The 21,139-nt window shown below is 41.1% G+C and overlaps 1 protein-coding gene across 1 annotated transcript; it reads right to left on the bottom strand.

Moving 5' to 3' along the window:
• Window positions 1-8,058: 8,058 nt before the first annotated feature.
• ADAT2 (adenosine deaminase tRNA specific 2) lies at window positions 8,059-20,986 on the bottom strand (the record flags this gene model as incomplete). Its single annotated transcript, XM_071806469.1, has 5 exons — window positions 8,059-10,457; window positions 10,572-10,644; window positions 12,252-12,358; window positions 12,912-13,062; window positions 20,678-20,986. Coding segments are annotated over 5 exons (681 nt in total), but the record flags the coding sequence as incomplete, so codon positions are not given.
• Between the last annotated feature and the right edge of the window lie 153 nt (window positions 20,987-21,139).

The raw sequence follows: 21,139 nt of genomic DNA, 5'->3' as shown, positions 1-21,139 counted from the left end.
TCTGGAGCCTGCAGTACCTCCTGTCCCTCCTTCATGGACCTGGGTGTCTGCAGGGCTGTCTCTCTCACATATTCTCACTCCTCTCTCCTGACTGCTGCTGGTGTTGTGCAGGCTTTTTCCCACATTCTAAACTGTGTTATCCCAGAGGTGCTACAACCATTGCTGACGGGCTTGGCCTTGGACAGTGGTGAGTTGGCCTTGGAGCAGTCTGGCATTGGCTCTTTCAGACACGGGGAAAGGTTCTAGCAGCTTCTCACAGAAGCCACCCCTGCAGCACCCCCGCTACCAAAACCTTGCCACGCAAACACAATACAGTGTGCCAGTCTTTGAGTCTCCCCAAATACAACATGCATTAAAGATCAGCTGCTATTTAGACCAAGCAAAAAACCCGGAGTATGTAGATTGTGTGGCTCATGACAAGTACATTTCCTTGTGTCTTGCTTTCTACCTTGAAGGACAAAGGATGCAGATCTTCTGGTGAAGCCTGCTATGGAGGGTGGAACCAGTTCCACACATTCATTCTCTTTTAGCCTCCAGAAATAGCTGGAGAACAGAAACCTGGTCTCCACAATATTTCATGAGTGCATGGGTCATTTTTTCAATTAGTTCAAACTCACAGTGTTTATTTTTCCTCCAGTTGCACTGTACCCATTTCTCTTGCCTTTTCCCAAAGTAATTAATTTAAAAACAAACATGTTTTTAGCAAAAGGAAGTTAGAACATAAATGTATTGGAAATAGGACTGTTTTCTTTCCTTGCAGGCAAAACAGGCTCCCATGTGTGCCGTACACATTTCACAGGATGAAGGCTTTAATAATGTTGAATAATAGCATTTTGCATGTGTCACTTTGACTTGCCATATTTTTTGTGTTTATTTGAATTTTTCCTTTCCATGCCTTTCCCCGCCCCCCCCTCCCCCCACCTATTTCTGATCATCTTCTTTCATCAGGAAGAAGATAAGCACACCCTGTAAGCCAAACTGAAATATCACTTGGCTATTTCATGGATAGCATGAAACACTATCCCTGGAGGGTGCCACTTGCAAAGTGTTGAGGCAATGGTAGCCTAGTTCAGCCAATATGCTAAACGGTAGGGTCCTCACACACAGCATAGCCCAGCTGCCTGTAAGGGGGGTCTGAAGTTCATTCATAAGTTCAAACCTTGTGTGCCATCAGCACAGTTTATGGCACCTACACTTCGTGGCTGCAGACGATGTTCTGGGCATCTCTGAAGGGAAAAGTCCAGGCATGCTCACCACCTTAATATGTGCCCAAGGCGGTCTGGATGAGTGAGGGACAGACAGACTGTAGTTCAGCCCATTAGCGTGTGTAGCAAGGCCTGCTCTTCATCTATAGAGTGTGGATAAACCAAAGTAACCACAAGATACACAGTGGAGTTAAAAGATGATGGTATAGAAGGAACCACCTCATGGTGCTTTCAGACATAACAGGGCCTAAAATCCTTTCTGGGTTTCTTGCCTCATTTTGGAAGTCTCTGAATCCCACTGAAAATCCTTTATGCTGATGATTTTGTTGATTAATCTGCTCAGGTTCCTAAATGTTACTGTTCTAAATAGTCAAGCTGTATGGTTATGAAGCAGCAGTAGATGGAGGGCCTCCTGCTTACTGGGACTCAGGTGCACAACTGCATTGTCCTTCCATTTCTATGGGAAGCAAAAGTGGAGAATCGTTTGCTGAAAAAATGTTGGAAAAACAGAGTCTCAGAGCCATGAGGAAATGCCTGGGAGCTGCTGGCAGTACAGTTCAGGAAGGAAAGCACAGGCTGTCGTTATGTGATTCTGGTGCATGGTCATCTGTTGTAGAAGCTACAAACCCTGTGGACCTTGAGGATGTCGCTTTTGAGTTCTAAAATCCTGTAACTAATCTGAGCCATTTGCACAGCTGAACAGACTCAAGGTCTCTTAAGTAAATTGGAAATACCTATAATTCTGCAGGAAATTAGGGAACAGTTAGGTAGTCTCCTAGCAGAGGAAGAAATAAAAAGGAGTCATAAAACCTCTGGTCTCTGGGAAAAGTCTGGGTGAAGATGACTTTCTAATAGAATTTTCTAAACTCTTTCAGTCTCACTTGGCTCCTGTCATATGGAAAAATTTCCGTAAGGCCAAAGCAAAAGGGTTCCATTTCAGCATTAATTGCGCTGTTGGGTTTTCTTAGCTCTCTTTCCTAGGAAATAACTCACTGATGCACCATTTGCAATAATTAAATTACAGACCAATTCTTTTGACTAATGTGACTCAGAAGACACAGGTTAAAATAGCATCTAGAAAATGTCTGAACAGCATACCTTATGGACAAGAACGTGGCATGTGTCTTGAGGTTCACATTAATCAGAAAGCTGCTACAGAGTCTATAGGCCTGTTATTATAATTTGCTATTTTTAAAATTCTCTGAAGTAATCAGAAAATCAAGCAGCTCAACATCCCTAAAGAGAGCTGCTTCCCACCCACCAGCAGTGGCTGACTTCACTGTTGACATAAAAACCATGAAGATCTCAGTCTAGTGTTCTGCCATGTAATTGTATCCTTAATTTTGGCCTTGTTGAAAGTCTGCTGGAAATCTGAGCTTGTGTGTCCTCATTAGAAGCAATTCATATGTAAATCATTTAAGATTTTTTTTTTAACTTAGAGGAAGAAAGCGTCCCAGTCACTCCAACATTCTGCAGGCTCTTGCTCGTCTTGTGGCTGCCGTGTGGCTGTGATTCTTGGTAATCTGATGCAGAATGAGGGGTTTTGCTGGACACCCTCTCTGCTTCTCTTGCCTTTGCTGCTGGAGAAGGCATCTGTCAAGAGACTTCACCTTTTGCCAACCTTGCTTCAGTCATTGAAAGGACACAATATGAAACTCTGCTATCTGCTACACATCTGTGCCTGGCATACACCCATGGAAGGTGCTTCTCTCCTCCAGTCAATAGTAGACAGCGAGTTATCAACTTTTCTGCATATTGGAAGGCTTAATTTTTGCTCTTCTATGTACAAAAATAAGCTGAAGTGGCAGCTTAGCAGTAGCAGAATGACATCGTAGTGTTAAAATAGAATGACTTTGAAAAGATATTAAATAGTCAGATGAGTTCTCTGGACCTTTATCAGTAAAACTGATGAAGAAGCATATGAGGTAACAGCCAAGTGCTTGCTTAAGAGTTCAACTTTGATAAAGTTTGGGCACTTATTTGTTCTGAGTATTTCTGGAGTTGGAAGTGGAAGTTATCATAAGTACACTATTGAAAGTGTTGACAGTGATTTGAAGGTGTAAAGGAATATTGCATCTTTACCGTGATTTCTGTGCTTTTGAGTTGGATGAGCTGAGTCCTTCACACTCTTTAACTGTTCCTAAAATATAATGTCTGAGGTATTTGTCTCTAAGAAAGCTGAGCCACTGTTGCTTATGAATAAATTTTAAACTATTGCTGAAGGTGTTCAGAGCTTCCCTTTGGCACCTTCTTATTGTACATACACAATAATGTAGATGAGTGGGACTAGGTAGCAGATGATGAAATTCAAGTTGGCTAAAAACTGTTTGTCAAAACCCTTTTTCTTGTATAAAGAATTCTACATGGAAAGGTGGGGGGACAAAAAATAAGAGTCCAAGGTAATCTGGAAGGCAGGTAACTGTTTATTGTTCATTAATTGTCCAGTTCATTGCAAAAACAATTTTTAAAAAAATCTAACAGCTGCTAGGAATCTGACCTTGTGCCCAGAAAATGTGTAAAAGCACAGCTGGCCCTGTCTGGGCTGGAAATTGGCTTTAAGACTAATGGCAAAGACTTTATTTCAAGAAAGTACTTAGCTTTAGAAAATGAATAGGGGCTGCATGTTCCAAATGTCATCTGTCAATTTAATAAATGGCAACTATATGCACATCTTAATGCCAGATTGCTGTTTCATTAGGCTCCTTGTGGGTTATTCCTTCTTGGTAGCTGGCGTTTTTCTAGCTGGAGCAGCAGAAAGGCAGGAGGGCAGAGGCTCCTCACCACTGCTGCTCTGTGGCACAGCTCCTCGCTGCTTTGCGGGGCAGCAGGAGAGAAGAGTGCAAAATGAAAAAATCATGGAGGCAGATTCCTTGGTACAGCCAGGTTGAGCTCAGCACAGGACCAGGCACAAAGTTATCTTGGAGTTGGGTTGGTAATTACAGCCTCGTTGTGCAGGTTAAGTGCTGATGGCTGCTGAGGAGCGCTGCCCGATGCTGGTCTGCAATCTGAAGTGAGCAGGCAGGTGGCTCCAAACAGGAGCGCTCTGTAGTTATGCCACAGGGTGTAACGGAGGATTAAAGGCCGGCCCTACCTTGAGTAAGACTTCCAGGAACTAGTGAATAAATGTTTCAGTACAACACACCGAAGTGGGTGAGCACTGAGGAAACAGCCACGGCACAGGGTTAAGGTAAAGATGGGAAAGGGACAAGTCTGAGCCCCCTCACTTGGCCCAGCGCCAACCCATCACAATGCCAATCCGTCACTTCCCTCTGCACTGCCACAACTCTGTAAATCCACAGGTTGAACCTCCTCAAACTGCAGCTGCCCACACTGATGTTGCCAGATCTTCCCTGCGGTGGAAACGCTACTGAAGTGCCCTATGTTGTAAGTAATCAAGGTTTTGTTGCGACCGTGCCTGAGAGCTTCCAGTTCTTCCCGTTGTCACGGGCAGCTTGAGCATCCTGACAGGATGAACACATTTAACTATTAAAAGTGCACTAAGCAGGTATAGTTTTGTATGATTCATTCAGGCTGGTGCTGCCAGTACAAATACTGCACAGCATGACTGGAAAGAAGTTGCAGAGGTTAAGAAAATTAATTTCATTAAAAAATCAAGTATTTGCTGTCTCCAGGGTCAGGTTTAGTAATAACAGGCTAGCCACTACACAAGCAGAGGGTTTTCTTGCCAGGGAACTCTGAGTGTATGGTGGGGCCAGGAGAGCAGCCAGGTAGTTTTGTTCCCAGGCTAAACTGACTTCATTTGCTTGTACCACTGGCATTCAGGGAGTTGATGCTGTGATCTGTAAACCACAGGTAACGTGCGCTACTCTCGCTCTATCCCACAGCACCCCTGCTAGGAGGCTGCTTCTCCTTAGGAGTCTTCCTGCTTGAAGGTGAGGAGCTCAGTAACTGAGCTGCTGCATCCAGCACCTTGCTGGGAGGCTTTTGGGAAGGGAAAATTGTATTGGGTCCCCACAAAGTGGTGGCACACGTGCTGAGAGATCTGTGCAGAGGCAGCAGAGGTCTGTTGGGGAGTAAAGAGCAGAGTTTACCACAAGTCCAGTCTCCTACAACCTCTTTTCCTGCTCAAATTTGTCAAGAAATTTTTTCAAGCAAAGCAAGATTTCCAGGGAGGTAGTATATACAAACATGTACTTAAGCATTTTCATTTTACTTCCACTAGGTGTGTGGAAAAAGCTGGTGAGCTTTTGAACTCAGTGTCCCTACAGCTGATTGTTGAAAAGCTTGTCTGTTTTTTCTGCCTATATCATTTGGCTCAATAAAAGATATTGCCTATCCCTACAAATGTCGTTTCTCTTGCACAATATGGTTGCACAGATAATGGCAGTTGTTTATATCCTCGCAAATTAATGTGACTGTAATGGTTACCCCTCAGACTTAGAAAGAGAAAGTAGGAACCCAAGTCAAGGAGGATGTCAATTTTTATTACACTGCCTCACAGAGAAAGCTCCAAAGGTTAAAGAAGTGCCACGACGAACCTTCCCCCATATGTAAATGTGAAATCCTGACACCATAAAAATCAGTGGCCAGGCCATTTCGTCTCCAAGAGCACTACAGCCTGAGTCACTTCTCAATTTCAGAAGCTGTCACTGCTTTATCCAGCAACATGGGCAGCCCCACAAATGCCGCAGTAGCAGAGGCTGGCAAGTGCGACCACAGCTGCGGTCAGTGCATCGCTCTTCAGTCAGAAAGCAGCAGCCAGCCCAAATCACTGCCCGTGGGGAGGGCAGAGTTAATTACACCATGCTAAATGTTCAGGTCTACAGAGCATTTTATTTTATCCTCTCCTCTTTTTTTTTTTTTTTTCTTTTTTTAATTACTTGGATTTTTTTAAAAGACAAAGGAAATGCGCTATGTGAAAACATCACTATGGAAACATCATGGGCTCACTTGTACTTGCCTGCCAAGTGACTACCTAACTGAAGTTTTACATCCTATTGGATCGCTGCTGGCCATCTGCTCTCCTTCAAACTTCTCTGAATTCCTTATTTTCCTGAAAAGTTCATTTTTAGAAAGGAGGAAGGAGGAGGCAAGGGGAGAATCCAGCATTCTTGGTTAGCACAGAGCTATTGTGAAAAAGGAAGACAAACTCACTTTGGGGCAGCCCCTTAAAAAGACAAAGATCCATGTTTTGCAAAGTAATTTCATAGAAAATACCCTGTATCTAGATGCACTTTAATGATAAGAGTATATACTGGCAGCCACAAGGCAAAACAAACAGCTGCTTCTAGTACTCTCACACTAATTGTCTTCCTCTCCCCTTCTCTCCTCAAGCCTCAAACGTATTTTCTTCTAAAATATAACAGTTACTGCCTACACTGGAGCTGTTGGCTGCAGGCTCCCCAGCCTCGCTCCAAATAAAACACAGAAACAGATTTCCTGCCAAGCACTGGGGAAGTTTGAAGGCTTTAGTTTTTAAAAAAATATAATCTTTTTATCAGTGCCCTAAGCCTGCCAAAGGTAATTATGGGCCATGGCGCATTTACGTTAATGTATAGGACCTACAGACATTTCAAAAGCTTAATGGAGAAACTCAATACATGTACATATTGAAAAATAAATTAATTAAATTAAACTGTCATGTAAAGATATCACTTAATTTCGCAGAGCGGAAGGCGCTCTTAATGGGAATGGAATGGATCAGTGAGCATTTCAAAACCCAAAGCTATAATTTAAATTCAGGTTCTCCTCTAGTGTGCAAGTCACAAGACATATTTATTATAGCCTTGGATTGTCAATTGTAATTAGTTTAGCAGAGACAAAGCCGTGTTGTTTTGCTTCCTTGCCCTCCTAGCTTATTCAATATATTTTGATGTTAGACTATTGACAAGCAAACCAAAGGCTGAAATAAAATCAGGTTTGCCTGTGATGAACTGGCAAAAATACAGTTCAAGGTAAATGTAATGCTGAAGCCTACGGATTTATTTATCAAGCAGCAAGGGAAAAATGGTGAGGTGAGCATTTAAACTTCTTTAAATAAACCAGTTGGATATATTTACTTCTGCTGTTGAGGCCTGCTTTGTGGCAACATAGACACAAATAGATAAAAATGAGTAAAAGCACTGTGAAAACAAACAGCATCATTAATAGGCTGCTGGTCTGAGTTTTTCCAGGTGGCAGCAACAATTAAAATTGTTGCTCCTGACACTTTTATGGCTAGAGCCAAGGCCTGAGACCCAGATCCCCAGCATGCAGACAGCAACGCTTCTTCCAGGCTGTGCAACCCATCAGCTCTTCATTACCGGGATGCCTCTGGCATGGTTTGCTACAGGATTTTATTTGGTAGCAACAGCTACAAACCAAGCCTGTGCTTCCACAGTCATGAGCAACTGTCTCCTTCTCATTGAATAAGTATTCCAAGAACACCTCAGGTTTTTTTCTCACATTCTTATTTCTGTAGTCTCCAATTTTCTTTCCTGTTAATTTAATTTTCTGATCTGGAACACTGAAACCGCTCAGCTGACTGGGCTCTAAGTGTCCTGGCTGCCTCCTGCCTTCTTCCAGCCTCTGTGTTGAGCTCAGCCATGGAGAGGTTTCTCTGCGCCTCAACCTGGAGCCTTCTGCCCAGGACCTTTGCAAGTTCTTGCGGAGCACTCCAGTTTGTGGTTAGGAAGAGCTGCAGCACATCAGACAAGGACAGTGGTCCCAGGACATCTCTGAGGAAGCCAGGAGGACCAGGCTCTGCTGCTGGCGGGTTGCAGGAAGGGAGGACAGCCCTGTGTGGGGCGGCAGGGAGAGGACGCAGCCACCCGCCTATCAGTTCTGGGGATGTCACGCCATGGCTCTGATGAGCGGCTTGTTTTCAAACAAGAGTTAATATCTTTCTTTTATAAAGACACCTTGGGTGCTGCATTTGTTCTTACATTAGTAATAGGATTTTAAGAATGGACTACATTTTTGCTTTCAGTGTAATCCTTCAGCCATTTGTTCCCCAAGCTAATTATTATACTTAAACCTCCCCACACACATCCATCTTAATATTAGACTTTTTTTTGCTCACACATTACACTAAATAGTAAACAATACCTTTTATAACCTAACAATAGTTTTTAGCTTGCTATGCTATTCTTCTTTCATGTTCCTTTTCTAAGATGCACATTATTACCCTTGATGGCTCTTACGAGAAATTTAAAAATTTTTGTCACCCTCTTCAGATTCTTTTGGCTCTGAGTGAGACTTAAACCATTTTCTAAGTGAAAGGTTACCACTGGCTACTATTATAAAATATTTCTGTTCCACTTTTAAGGATTGCAGAATTAGACACAGCTTTTAGCGTTTTGTCCTATCCTACTACCAGTAATCTTTCTACTTATTTACACAGCTCCTACCGTCACATTATCCAAATGCAGACAATATTCTTCTTTGAAAGAAGGCAGTGCTTCAGAAGGAAAGCATTCTTAGTCACTCTGCAGAAGAACAGGTGCAGAGAGATTAACGTCCTGGTCCAAAACAATCCATAGGCTGCAATTCCTACAGTCACTGATGTCAGTGACAAGCCAGAAGTCTGATGTCTTCCTTTAATTTGGACTTCAGTGACTTATTCAAGGTGTAAGAAAATTATGGTCCAGTTGAGAACTGAATGTATGGATCTGCACAGACAAATAGCTATTTTGTATCACCAGCCAAATGCCACAACCACAGGTCTGACCATTTCTTGCCAATAAAACCATTGCCATCATTGGAAACAAGTCTTTTCTTAAACAGCTTTTCCAGCTTAGCTGTCTGGTTCAGGAGCCCTCATGGTTCCAAAGCTGATGACATCTACAAACAGGGTCACAACTGCTCTTGCTTATGGGAAGGAAAAGACTCGAGTGCCATAACAGTCAGGAGAATAGGACAGGTCACAGGCATCAGTGGAAGGAATACTATTTCTAAACTCTGAGAACAGCCATTATGGTAAAAATGCTTCTTTTTCACATTAACTTGTAAACAATAAGTAAACACACACAATACAAATTCTAAGCTATTAGAAGCAATGGTGACAAAGTAAATGCTCTTTTAAAAACAGTTTGTAAAGTATTTATTTGAATCACCTAAAAGATTCAATCATATTCAGTTTTTATAGTCATAAAATTCTAACCCCTCTTTTACATAAAAAATTTAAGTAATGTCTCAAATTTCTGAGCATCAGCTGAATAAATGGCAAACAGTTTCATGCTTAAGATAAGTATCCACTAAGAGGTATATAATACAGACTGAGCTGTACTTGTATTCTTAATTCATTAGTGGAACTGTAAGGCCCTCTTCTGGATTATAAATTACTGCATGGGCAAGCACAGTGCATGGAAATAACAAAGCCAAGCAATGCTACAAGAAAAAAAAAACATCTCAAGGATATTTTCTTCATACTGTTACTAATTTCATTGCTTGGTTTTCACATGTATCTGCCCTTCTCAGTAGTTATAATTTAGTAGGCGACAATAACTTCAACTTCCTAATGGATTCTTAATGATAAAGCATTTCTTACGCTAATATTCACAAGAGGAGCAGAAAGTCTAAAAAGAGTTGTGGAGAGTTTCTTCACAACTGGGTATGAAGATGCTGTGCAGCCAACCGATACTTGCTTATGCTTATTAGCAATAGCATACACAAACTGAGATGTGATTCTGCAAACATACCTGTCTACACAGGTACGTGACTTTCAGAAGATAGGTTTGAAAATTTGGCTTGTGCTAAAGGGGGTGTAAAAAATAATGAAGATCCATTAAAATGGTTTTATCTCAAATCTTCAAGGACTGTACAATTCCTTATGTGCCTTTTGATTAAATATATACACAAGGAGTGTGAAGGTGTTACAAATGTTATCTTCCAAGACATTTACTTGGATTTGCCTAGGCAAACAGCTACCATTGAAAAGCAAGATGCTTCTCCACAGACAGAAAAAAATATTTAGAATGTGCTGGACAGAATGGCATCGTTTTAATGGATCCATCTGTCTGTAAACAAGTGAAGTTGAATCATAAATTTTCCTTTTTCTAAAAACAGCCCCTTATTCTTCTGCTTGATCATGTATGATAACAAGAAATCACATACGTAGAAACGCAGGAAGAGGTACTAAGTGTCCTATTAGTAAAAACTCTCTACAGAACATGAAGACAGTTTAATTGGACTGTACAGTTTAAAAGAGAAGGATGCTGAAGAAACCTTCACCTATCATTTTTTGTTAAGTTTGTCTCCCAACAGTGTAGGGCTAATTACGATGGTCCTTCTTCCGTACTTTTGATTTTGGTGCTGCCAAAAAGAAAAAGGGAGAAAAAACATCAGAAGTGAAATACAGTAATACCAGTGGCAGCATTCTTTTGCATTAGGTTGGGAGCAAAATGGATCCATTAATGTGAAACCTACCATTGGGATTTTCTTGTCTGTAGAAAGCTTTTAACATTTCCACTGCTTCTTTGGCACGATAGCCAGAAACACACTGTTCAAAAGAGAATGATGTTCATGAGTGAATCTGAGAATAACATATTCTCTGCTTCACAATAATGCCTTAAGTACAGAATAGTTGTAAACAACTGTACCGTCTATTCCACTAATTTAACTTGTACCTTTAACTATTTGGGCGTCAAAAAAACTCCTTTTCAAGCTGAACACCTAATACGTTTGAAAAATAGTATATTGAGGCTGAGTAAATAATTTCCCTAATAACTTAAAGTTAGGCAGAACAAATTTTCTTAGTAACTTACATAAAATTTTAATACAATCTCCAATTCCTTTCTTATTAATGTGTTTCCAGCTTCATTATTCTTCAAGCACTTGGAAATGTAAGAGACATACACCTACGTATTTGTAGATAAGATTCCTACCAGAAAACATATATCCACACACCTATTCTTTATTCCTAACAGTCACCTCTCAGGCCTTGTTGGTCCTTCCAAAATATTTTCCAGGGTATGAACATTAATGATAAAGTGTTTAAATGTCATTAACACTAAATGAATCTCCACCCACACTAGAAAATAACAAATTACACCTATACATCCCACTGCAGTTGCCTACAGAAACAAAGGAAGGATTTGTAGCAGCAAGGATCTTCTCCCTTCTTTCTTCTGAACACACAGAAGAATTAAATATTGTGTGTCAATGTTAGCAAATCAACACTCTTCCAGTAATTATTATATTAATTAATTCAGATGTTAGTCTCACAAACACCGTGACAGAAAGATGCTTAATATGTTTACATTGGACTGACAAACAATATCAACATCTGACTGAAATTCTTTCCAAGCCTTGAGCCTTCAGTGCTTATTTTCACTGCTGAAATAGATTGCTTGTTTTTTACATTCATTACACCATAAATGTTAAGAATGGAAAAGAACTCCTGGAACCCTAGTCAGTATCTTTGTATAAAGGCAAGATCATCTACAAATGCATATAAAGTAATAAACATAATACTATAACTACTCTCTATATGTATGTATAGGTATACTAGCATAATGCTGTAAAATTTCTAAATGTATGTATACTGTACCTCCTCTGAATGCTTGTCTAGCCTTTCTTAAATAACAAAGATGCCTCATTCTCCCCAGACACTGTTCCAGTCCTTCAGTATCCTTACTGTTCAGAAAGTTTCCCAGTATCTAAACTAAATCGCCACTGTTACTTTTGCAGTCCATATTTATTTTGGGATTTGAATTACATGAAGCAGATATAAGCTGATGCATTTTACCTCATGTGCTGACAGACTGAGAGAAAAAATACATTTCCAGTGTCTCAGCTAAAACCAGAAACTTAGCAAGTTGCTGTTGCTTGATCTTCATTGATTACATATTTGTAATATTTCTCTCCTTTCCTCTATGATGCATCCTTTTAGCTATTTTAAGACTGTCACCAGGCTTTTCCTCAATTTCCTTTAATTGAAGGACTTGACTTTAAAAGAAAATAATGTAAAAAATTTAAGTTTACTTGACTTCTGATCATCCTTCATCTGAGTTCTCTTAAACGGATGCATGACATTCTTGAAGCATGGTAACAAAGTGAGGCACAGCATGCTAGCTGAAAAACAAAGGAAAACATTTTATAGCTTACTTCAAATGGTTCTCCTGTGTCTACCATATCATCAGATGAGATGCTCAAAACTGAGCCACAGCCTCCAAATCGCTCATTTCGACAGCCATATACGACCCGTGGAATTTATGTGAATAAGTTAAGGTATTAAGTTAAAGTGAAAAGCAAGCAGGAAGTAAAACAGTCTGATTTAAGTAGTCATTAAATTTCACTAAAACGTGCTTGTACTTTTCAAACTAAATTAGTTTGCACTACAATTCCTCTCTCATAACATTACTTCTGAGTAATGTAAGATGTATTGCTAAAGATGCACATTCAGCCTTCCTCAAAAAGGAGAAGCATGAATCCCAAAGCAGAAGCATACAAAGCCCTGGTCTACCGATTGTTACAACATTCAAAACTGAACACTGGACTGAGATTAGGTCATTTTACATAAGAACAGATATCTCTAAAATGTATTTTTATATCCCCAAGGGAAATTGTTCTTTGTCATAACTGCACCGTTTTTCTTTCATCCTTGAGTCCATGCAGTAAATAGAGGTGGGTGCAGCCTCTCAGACCTCAATGTTGTACCCCTCTTGGCTTTGCCTGACAGTGTCAAGCCCTTCTCTGTGGGCTTACTGCCAAAAGAGTAACATTTCAACATCTGGTTTCCCAGCATGAATAAGCATGAAAGGATACTCATCAAGCGCACGGCAGCTGCACACATGATACAAGGCTCTACAGTTACATACAATACTGTCTGTGGAAACACTTCTGTATAATCCCTGTTGTGTTGCTTGCACCAGTCAAGGACTCGATCGATTGCGACCATTTCTGCATGTCGAGTAGCCTAGGAGATAAAATAAACATTTTCTTAAAGTTTGCAGTGATTTAGAGCTTTAAGCTTCTCACTTATACAGCTAAAAATGAAATAAAATGCAATGTCATAAAATCACTCTTTCAAGTCAAAGGCACAATTAGCCCAACATCTGACTTATTAATAATGCAATTATTTTCACTCCCGTTAAGGAAGTAACGTAATGCTTTCTAGAGGAGTCTCTTCTTAGTACACTTCTTCGCTGGTTCAAGTTGCAGGAGAAATTTCAGACAGCCCAAAGAGCAGAATAAATAACCAGCCCAGGAAAGAACATATTCAACCTCAATCTCACATGTGGCACAGACAAGATCCACAAGCGCAAAACAGTTTTTTCTTCTGCCTGTCCCCAGGCAGAGGACTCTGCTCAGAAGTTCTCTGTCATACCAGCATAGTAAGACATGAAAGCTCTACTTGAGAGTTAAGGGACACACACAGCCCACTAGAACAACTGATCTAGCCCACTGTGCTTCCAAGAGCAAGAATGCACACTGGGTTACTCTCTCTGGAATACTAAGCAGCTGCTCCTGGCTGGTACCTTTTTCTCCCTCTGTCAATGTTACTGTGCCTGCGCAGAATAAACATGCTGTGAATACGCAATAATTTCAGTACATGTCTGGAACCACTTGGCCTGCAGTGTAGACACAGTATTTTGGGTTTGCATCAGGTTTAATGGTGCCTGGGAATACATACATGTACAGTAAGTCCCTTAAGTAATAGGCAGGGATTGAAGCATATGCCTGATCAGAAAAAGACAGAAGAATATTGATTTCTTTTTTTTTTAATCCAGGTTGACTGAACGATGAATATCTCAGAGGTCACAGCAATAGGAATGGCACAAAAACCTGAACAGAAGAATGTGTCAGTCCTACTCTGAAATGTCTGCAGCGGTGTGTTTTGCCAGTCAAATGTCACAGCAAAAATATCACAAATTACTAGTTATAAAAGGACTCTACAGTTACAAAGCCTCATGCTAATTTGAATTAAGGCTGTTAGTACTTTCCTTCTTTTTAATTTATTCTGAAAAAAGGATGGATTTGACATGGGCATTAGACTAAGACTTCATCAATCCAAATTATACTTCTACCTCTGCTACATATACCTTTGTGTGACCTCAGAGAGCTTCCTCTCAAGAAACAAACTTGGGTTAATGTTTAGCACTGTGAAGATCTGTGGTGAAACCTGTGAGATGCTCCACGTGGCAAAGGACTCATGAATAAATAAGTTAGTGGTAAGTTCAATACCGTTTAAAAATATTTTAAAACTCCTGCAGAGATCTACATTGCTGATGCCTACATTAGTAAATAGTGCAGTGCCAGAGGGGTGCATTTGTAGAGCAAAACAATGCTGAGGACTCAACACGAATTCAAGGGAGTTCACACTGGCCTAGCTCCAGTTTAGTCCCAAGGACGGTATATTCCCAGCAGCAGCCAGAGTGTGTTCAGTATGGTCCCCGAGTGCATCACTTCACTATAGCTTCATCTGAGAGGAATACAGTTTGCCATCTTTGAAACACAAACCAAACCACGGTAAGCAGACACAATGAAGAAACGTATTCCATGAGTGCATTTGCAATCTGAACTAAGATAGCAGTGAACCCATGAAATAAAAACATGGGTCCGAATCAATATGCAGACACGAGTCCTCCAGACCTACTAGTGAAATGTTACCTGGTTGAATAAATGAGATCACACAGGTGAAGTCTCAGTGCACACACCTTATGGAGCCACAAAGCACAATGCCCTCTAGCAGAACGATGCCTCAGAACTACTACAGCTACCATAACTAAGAAATGTAAGCTGTGGCTATTCTAGTTTTGTGCCCCTCGGATCACAAAAGACATGAATACCAAATTGGTTTTTCAACTCCTAAGCACAAATTGAAAGCATATAAGCAAGAAGCCTTCATTACTGGAGGAAAACATGCCTCTAACCTATGACATTGCCTTATACTAAGTACATCAAGTAGCTTTTAGGCATCTGCTTATCATGAGAGTAAAAGTTAAGAAAAGCCATGAAGCTGCTGTAAGTCATACCAGCTTCTGCAGTCATAGAAGACAGCTACACAAAAGAGATTACACCTAATACAGAATATTACTAGATCCCAATGCATCCACATCTTAAGTAATACATATGGGTTTGGTCATGAAGACATGGGAACACCAGGACAAATCCACCACAGGGTGAGAAAGGATTATCCAAGTTACAGAACTGCCTGCATACAAAGACTAACTAGACTACAGCTCTTAACACGCCAGATACAGTCATCAGTTTTCCAAGTAAAGATGGCTATGGTAGAGGTTTCTAAAAATCAAGAAGAATGCAGAAAAGCAAACAGTAAATTGTGATGTATTGTTTCTCATAAGAAGCAGGCATCCAATGAAATTATCAGGCAGCAGATTTAAAACAAACAAAAGGAAGTACTCTGTCACAAAGCAAATAATTAAATTGTGGAACTCATTGCCACAGGATGCTATGGAAGCCAAAAACATAAATGAGTTCAAAAAAGGTTTAGACAAATTCATGGAGGATATGTGCACAGACAGCTATCAGAAACAATGGTCCAGATGCAGTCTTGGGCTCTGGAAGTGCCTACGCTATTCACTTTTAGAAGTGGAAATTAAATGCAAGGGGAAGAGTTATGCTATTCTCTTCTTGCTTCTCAAGCTCCTTCCTTAAGCATCTGCTAAAGGTCCCTCTTAAAGACAAGATATGGGGGAAAAACTGACTTTCTAGGTCTGTCTGAAGATTTTGTATTGTATTAAGCTGTGATGAGGTGGTATTTTTACTTATTTCCTGTGTGTTAAATAACATACAAAAAAGACAACTTTCATTTTGCATCACTGACTCAATTCAAAAGCCTTTATAAGCCCCTATGTTTTTTTTTTTAACTTGCGCAGCCTCACATTTTAAAGCAAAGAAAACAAAAGCAGGTAAGAGTAGCAAGGTAAAAAGAGAATTATTGGAGAGTAGCAAATGGTGTTCCAAGAAGAAATTATTTGAAGCTGATGTCAGTGGGGAAAAAGCCTTGACAAAGCCTTAAAATAGTGCCCCCAACTGTGGCAAATGTTTTATAGGCAAATGAAGATACCATCACTTTTCTGAAAAGCCTACTTTCTAAATCTTAGACAAGAATTAACAAGGGAGAGTGAAGGGGGCCAAAGCTCAAAGTTCTGTATTAACTTGTAGCTTCATTAGCAATTTAAGAGTGTAAACAATACTTCATTTTCAATTATTGTGTACTGTATTTGCATGATGATTTGGGCAAAGATGTGCTACAACTGACCCAAGAGGAGACAACACAGAGGAAGAATTCTGCATATATCAGCAAAGGACCTAAGACAGAGAGCATTTTAGTGGGAAGCAAATGATTGCATCACAAATGGAAACCAAGATGCGAAAAAAAAATCCAAAACAAAGCAAACGTTGGGAAGGTTCACATACGCTCTAAGAATGAACATTTTCAGGTTGGTCTCAGGCAAGACTGTGAGCAAGCAAGTGTGGGAGATGCCAGAGGGAACACAGTACTGGCACAGGCTTGTGAACATATTGCCAGGCTGTTGAAAACTAGTGTCTCACGTGGACTTCAGTTGCACTATTGCCCAGTGAATGCAAGTAATGACATGCCTAACTATTTTGACATGCTGATGCTGCAGCTGCGCTCCTAAAAAATTAAAATAAATACAGCTGTATATAAACTACCCTCTTCCAATACCGACATATTCCAGAAGAATGTGATGATGATGAATAATCTTGCAAATAACTCCCATAGAGTGAGCGGCAGCATCTCTGACATGAATGTATTCTGTTATTGAGGTGCAGGGCAGAAACGAAGTATGCATGGTGACAGGAGACAGGCTGAAGTAACCTGAGAGCTTTCTGCAGTTAAATCTTTTTGCCAAAATGAGCAGTTTAGGAACAGAATGAAAGACGGTATAAAGAAGACACTACCTGGTCCCAACTCCAGTCAGTTAGATCAGAAGATGCAGGGAGTTACTTAAGGTGAAGACGGAATTTATTTCATGCAAAGCCTAGTGGCAAATTGGTTCCTAAGCAAGGGCAGAATAGTAGGGGCAGACTGCAGATCTAACTGTATAACTGATAACTTCATAAAAGTGGGAATAGAGTTTTCAGGGAGTGAAAAAAGCCAATATATTATAATGTTACATTCAGGAGGTCAGAAAGCAAAGGCTGAAGCAAGAATTGCCAAACATCGAACATGCAAAACTAGTCACATAAAAAGTAAAAGTGTCTTGAGACAAAATGTGAAAAAGGAATTAGAACTGCTATAGTGACCTTAAGATGAGGCTTAAATATAATCACAGTGCTACTCCAAAACAAAATTAACATTTTGCCTTTTCAATAAAAATAACATGGAGAATGTGGTCAGAGGACAGAATGAGAGGATGAAAGCAGAAATTACAGTGTATGAGATATAGAATTAGGACATTAATGAAATTGCCTAAGGCACAGAAGAGGGATGAGGGGCAAAAAACCAAGCTGATATATCAGAAAAATACTAAAGAACTCATGCATGAGGCTGCCGATCTCATAGCAATGCTTTTAATACATCAAGGGAGAGTATCATAGGACTTAAACCTGTCAGAGCAAAGAGTGACCATAATAGGAAGGACACACAATCCTCACATCTATAGATCAATATAGTCTCAACAGAAAAACAGGCAACAAAACAAACTTTGAAGGTAATGTAAGGACTAGTCTATAAAAGAAAAAGGAAACAAAATACAGTGTGGATTTACATAAGACAGTCGACATTTAATTAACCTAGTTAACTTTAACAATTTTTTTATTCTAGGCAAGAGAAACACCAAGTTCATCTCCCTGAACTTTTACAATGCATCCAGCACAGCTCAACATAACATGTGAAACTACTGTCAGTCTGGGGAAAACCACACAGCACAAGCAATATAAAGTAAGCAAGCAAAAAAGAGAAGGTGCCAAAGACGCTCAAAGATCATTTTGCTTAAATATCTTCAGTTATGACATTGGCATTAACTGGAGAAACACCAACAGAAAACAGCTGACAATGTGATGCCTTTCATGTGATGAGCATCACTGAAGAGGTGGATGGCCTTACAGATGGGAGTAAAAAAAATCAAAACAACAAATGAAGAATAACAAAACAGCATGAAAGACCAAGGAAGCTTCAGAAAAGATGGGTGGACTTACTTCCAGGGAGAATAGGAAGTATTATTGCTATCGAACAAGGCGCAGGAGAAAGTCCATCTGGAATAAAGCATATGGTTCTGGTTAAGTGAATCCAAGAGAGACGAATCAAAGCTGGAATGGAGAATTATTAGAATGAACACAGAAAGCAAGCCTGTCTTCTGAGAGGAGATTAAACGGTTGGCTTGGGGAAAACAGGGAAAAACAAGAGGCAAAAGGGAGTATAACTTTAAATAATCTCTGAGCTATGTAAAAACAAACAAACAAAAAAAAGATGGTGCTGGTATAAGAACCGAGATAGAAACAGACTATAAAAAGTTTAGAATGGGAAATCAGATGTTTTCTAGCCCTCTGAGGAATAATGTTCTGGAGAAGTCCTCCAATGTGAGCTGGGACAAGAAATTACTTTTAAAATGAAGCTTGGCAAATTTATGATGTCTGCTGGAACTGCCACAATGGTTGAAGAGTTTTTTTTTTTCCCCAAGATTGCTCCTAAATAATGCCAGAAATTATTAGGAGAAAACTGAAAACAATTTCCTGAATTCACATTTCCCAGCAAGTGCCCCTTTCAAGTTCATGTTTTCTTTTAGACTATATGGAGCAATTAAGTATCTGATATAAAATGTAGAAGCACCAAGTACCCAGCATTTCCAGTCACTATAATATAAGCATTTATGAAAATCAAACCACAAAATAATTGAACTTGAGCTAAACAGAAATTGAAAAAATACTTTCAAAGATAGTAAAAGTTTACTGTTTCCAAAGCGCAGCTGATTTTTTTAAATCTGCCTACTTGGATTGAAGCATGTACCTTCAGACAACCCTGATGTTAACACCAAAGAAGTCCAAACGCTTCCCTAATAATTTTAAAGTGATTATTTTAAGCTGATTCTGATTTTGTTGTCTCGCTGTTTATATTCTGCCTGTTTATTAACATGTGATTTTTACACAAGTTTAATATCTCTGGCACAATTTTCCCAGTAAGTGTCTGTTTCCCCACAGTGCTTACACTGATTTAACTTGAAACACTTTGCTTCTCTGTCATCTGGCTTTCTTGAGTTATATTGGAAGTATCATAATGAATTATGGATTGTCCTGTGGCACTAATTAGCATAATGATTCATCTTTATTGTTACATTTTTGAGCTTAAAAAAACCTCATTTTTACCTTTTATTGTATTTTCAGATTTGAGACATCTAATATAAATTACAGCCAGATTCTGCAATCGGAGCCATTTCTACAAAACTTCCAAGTGTATAAAATATCTGTGGGTTTTAATGGGTCTCACGGCATGTGTAAGGTCTAATTTGATGGGTAAAATTGCAAACACGAGGTCTAAAGTTTACAGGCAATATCTTTTTAGAAAGAAAATTTTGTCAGTTGAAGAATTTATGTAAACTAGACATGAGATTTTGTTACTATACATATTCTGTAACTCTAACACAACTTCCCAACTCCTTGTCTTCCCCCTGCCCCTTCCAACATGAGGCTATCATTTATTACTTTATTTGTACAGCAGATTTCCTAGAATAGCAACAGAGCTGGATTTCCAATTTATATTTAATTGTTTTTCAGGTAAGTGTATCACATAACATGAAAACATTAGTTTGCTAGAATTTCAACAGAAAGGCTGCACAGGTCACTCCTACAGAGTCACAGAAAGTCCTGAGGTGGACGGGACCCACAGGGATCATCGAGTCCAATTCCTGTCCCTGCACAGGACAACCCCACAGTTCACACCATGTGTCTGAGGGCATTGTTCAGTCTCTCCTTGAACACTGTCAGGCTTGGGGCCGTGACACCTCCCTGGGGAGCCTGTTCCAGTGCTGTACCACCCTCTGAGTGAAGAACCTTTTCCTGATGTCCAACCTAAACTTCCCCTGGCACATCTTCCTGCCATTCCCTCTGGTTCGGTCACTAAAGAGCAGAGTTCGGCGCCTGCTGCTCCTCCTCCCCTTGTGAGGAAGCTGTAGACCATGATGATGTCTCCCCTTACTCTCCTCTTCTCCAGGCTGAACAAACCCAGTGACTTTAGCCGCTCCTCATACAGCGTCCCCTCCAAACCATTCACCAACTTCATAGCCCTCCTCTGGACACTCTCTGGCAGCTCAGTCTCCCACTCTTCCCTCACCCATAACTCCCGGGTGACTCTAAAGGCCTCCAGAGAGCAGGTCTGAAACCCAAACACCTCCCGGGGACGACAGTCTCCAGTCCACACCATGACTTTACAATCCTCCCTGCTCCGCTGTGTCTCCCGTTACTCCTGGCACTCTCCCGCTGTCTCCCCGCAGCTGGGCGCCGAGGTGGCACTTACCCAAAACCGACCGCCCCCTCCCTCAAGCCCTCCCGCGGTGAGGGCCCAATCGCGGCCCCGCCGGTCCCCGTCCCGCCCCGGCCCCACTCACGTTCTTGGTCTCGTTGACCTCGTTCCTGCCCCTCCCGATGGCCTGGCCGTTGTGCACCAGCAGGCAGCCCACAGGAACCTCCCCGCACTCCAGCGCCTCTTTAGCCTGCGGGACAGACGGACAGGCGCGAACAGACAAACGCGCGGCACAGCACAATGTTACTCGCGGAGGGCACGAGCCAGGCGTTAACGAAGCACAGTCCTCTCGCCCCCTCGGCGCTGCAGCCAGGGAGGCGCCGGCCCACCCGCCCCGGGGCTCCCCGCTCCCCTCAGGCCTCCTCAGGGGCTCCCGGCCGGCCGCCCGCAGCCCTCACGGCTGAGAGGTGCAGCGGGAGCGTCCCGAGCCTTGCCCGCCGCCCGCACTGACCATGTCAAAAGCCTGGTCCATCCAGTCTAGGGTCGCGGCCTCCTCCTCCATAGCCGGCACCGGCGGAGCGCGGGCGGTGTTTCCGGGAGGCCGGGT

Source organism: Patagioenas fasciata, chromosome 3 (genome assembly GCF_037038585.1).
Source record: "Patagioenas fasciata isolate bPatFas1 chromosome 3, bPatFas1.hap1, whole genome shotgun sequence".
In the NCBI taxonomy this organism is placed as follows: Eukaryota; Metazoa; Chordata; class Aves; order Columbiformes; family Columbidae; genus Patagioenas; species Patagioenas fasciata.
Note: the sequence above shows the minus strand (reverse complement) of the source record. Positions and strands in the feature narration are given on the sequence as shown.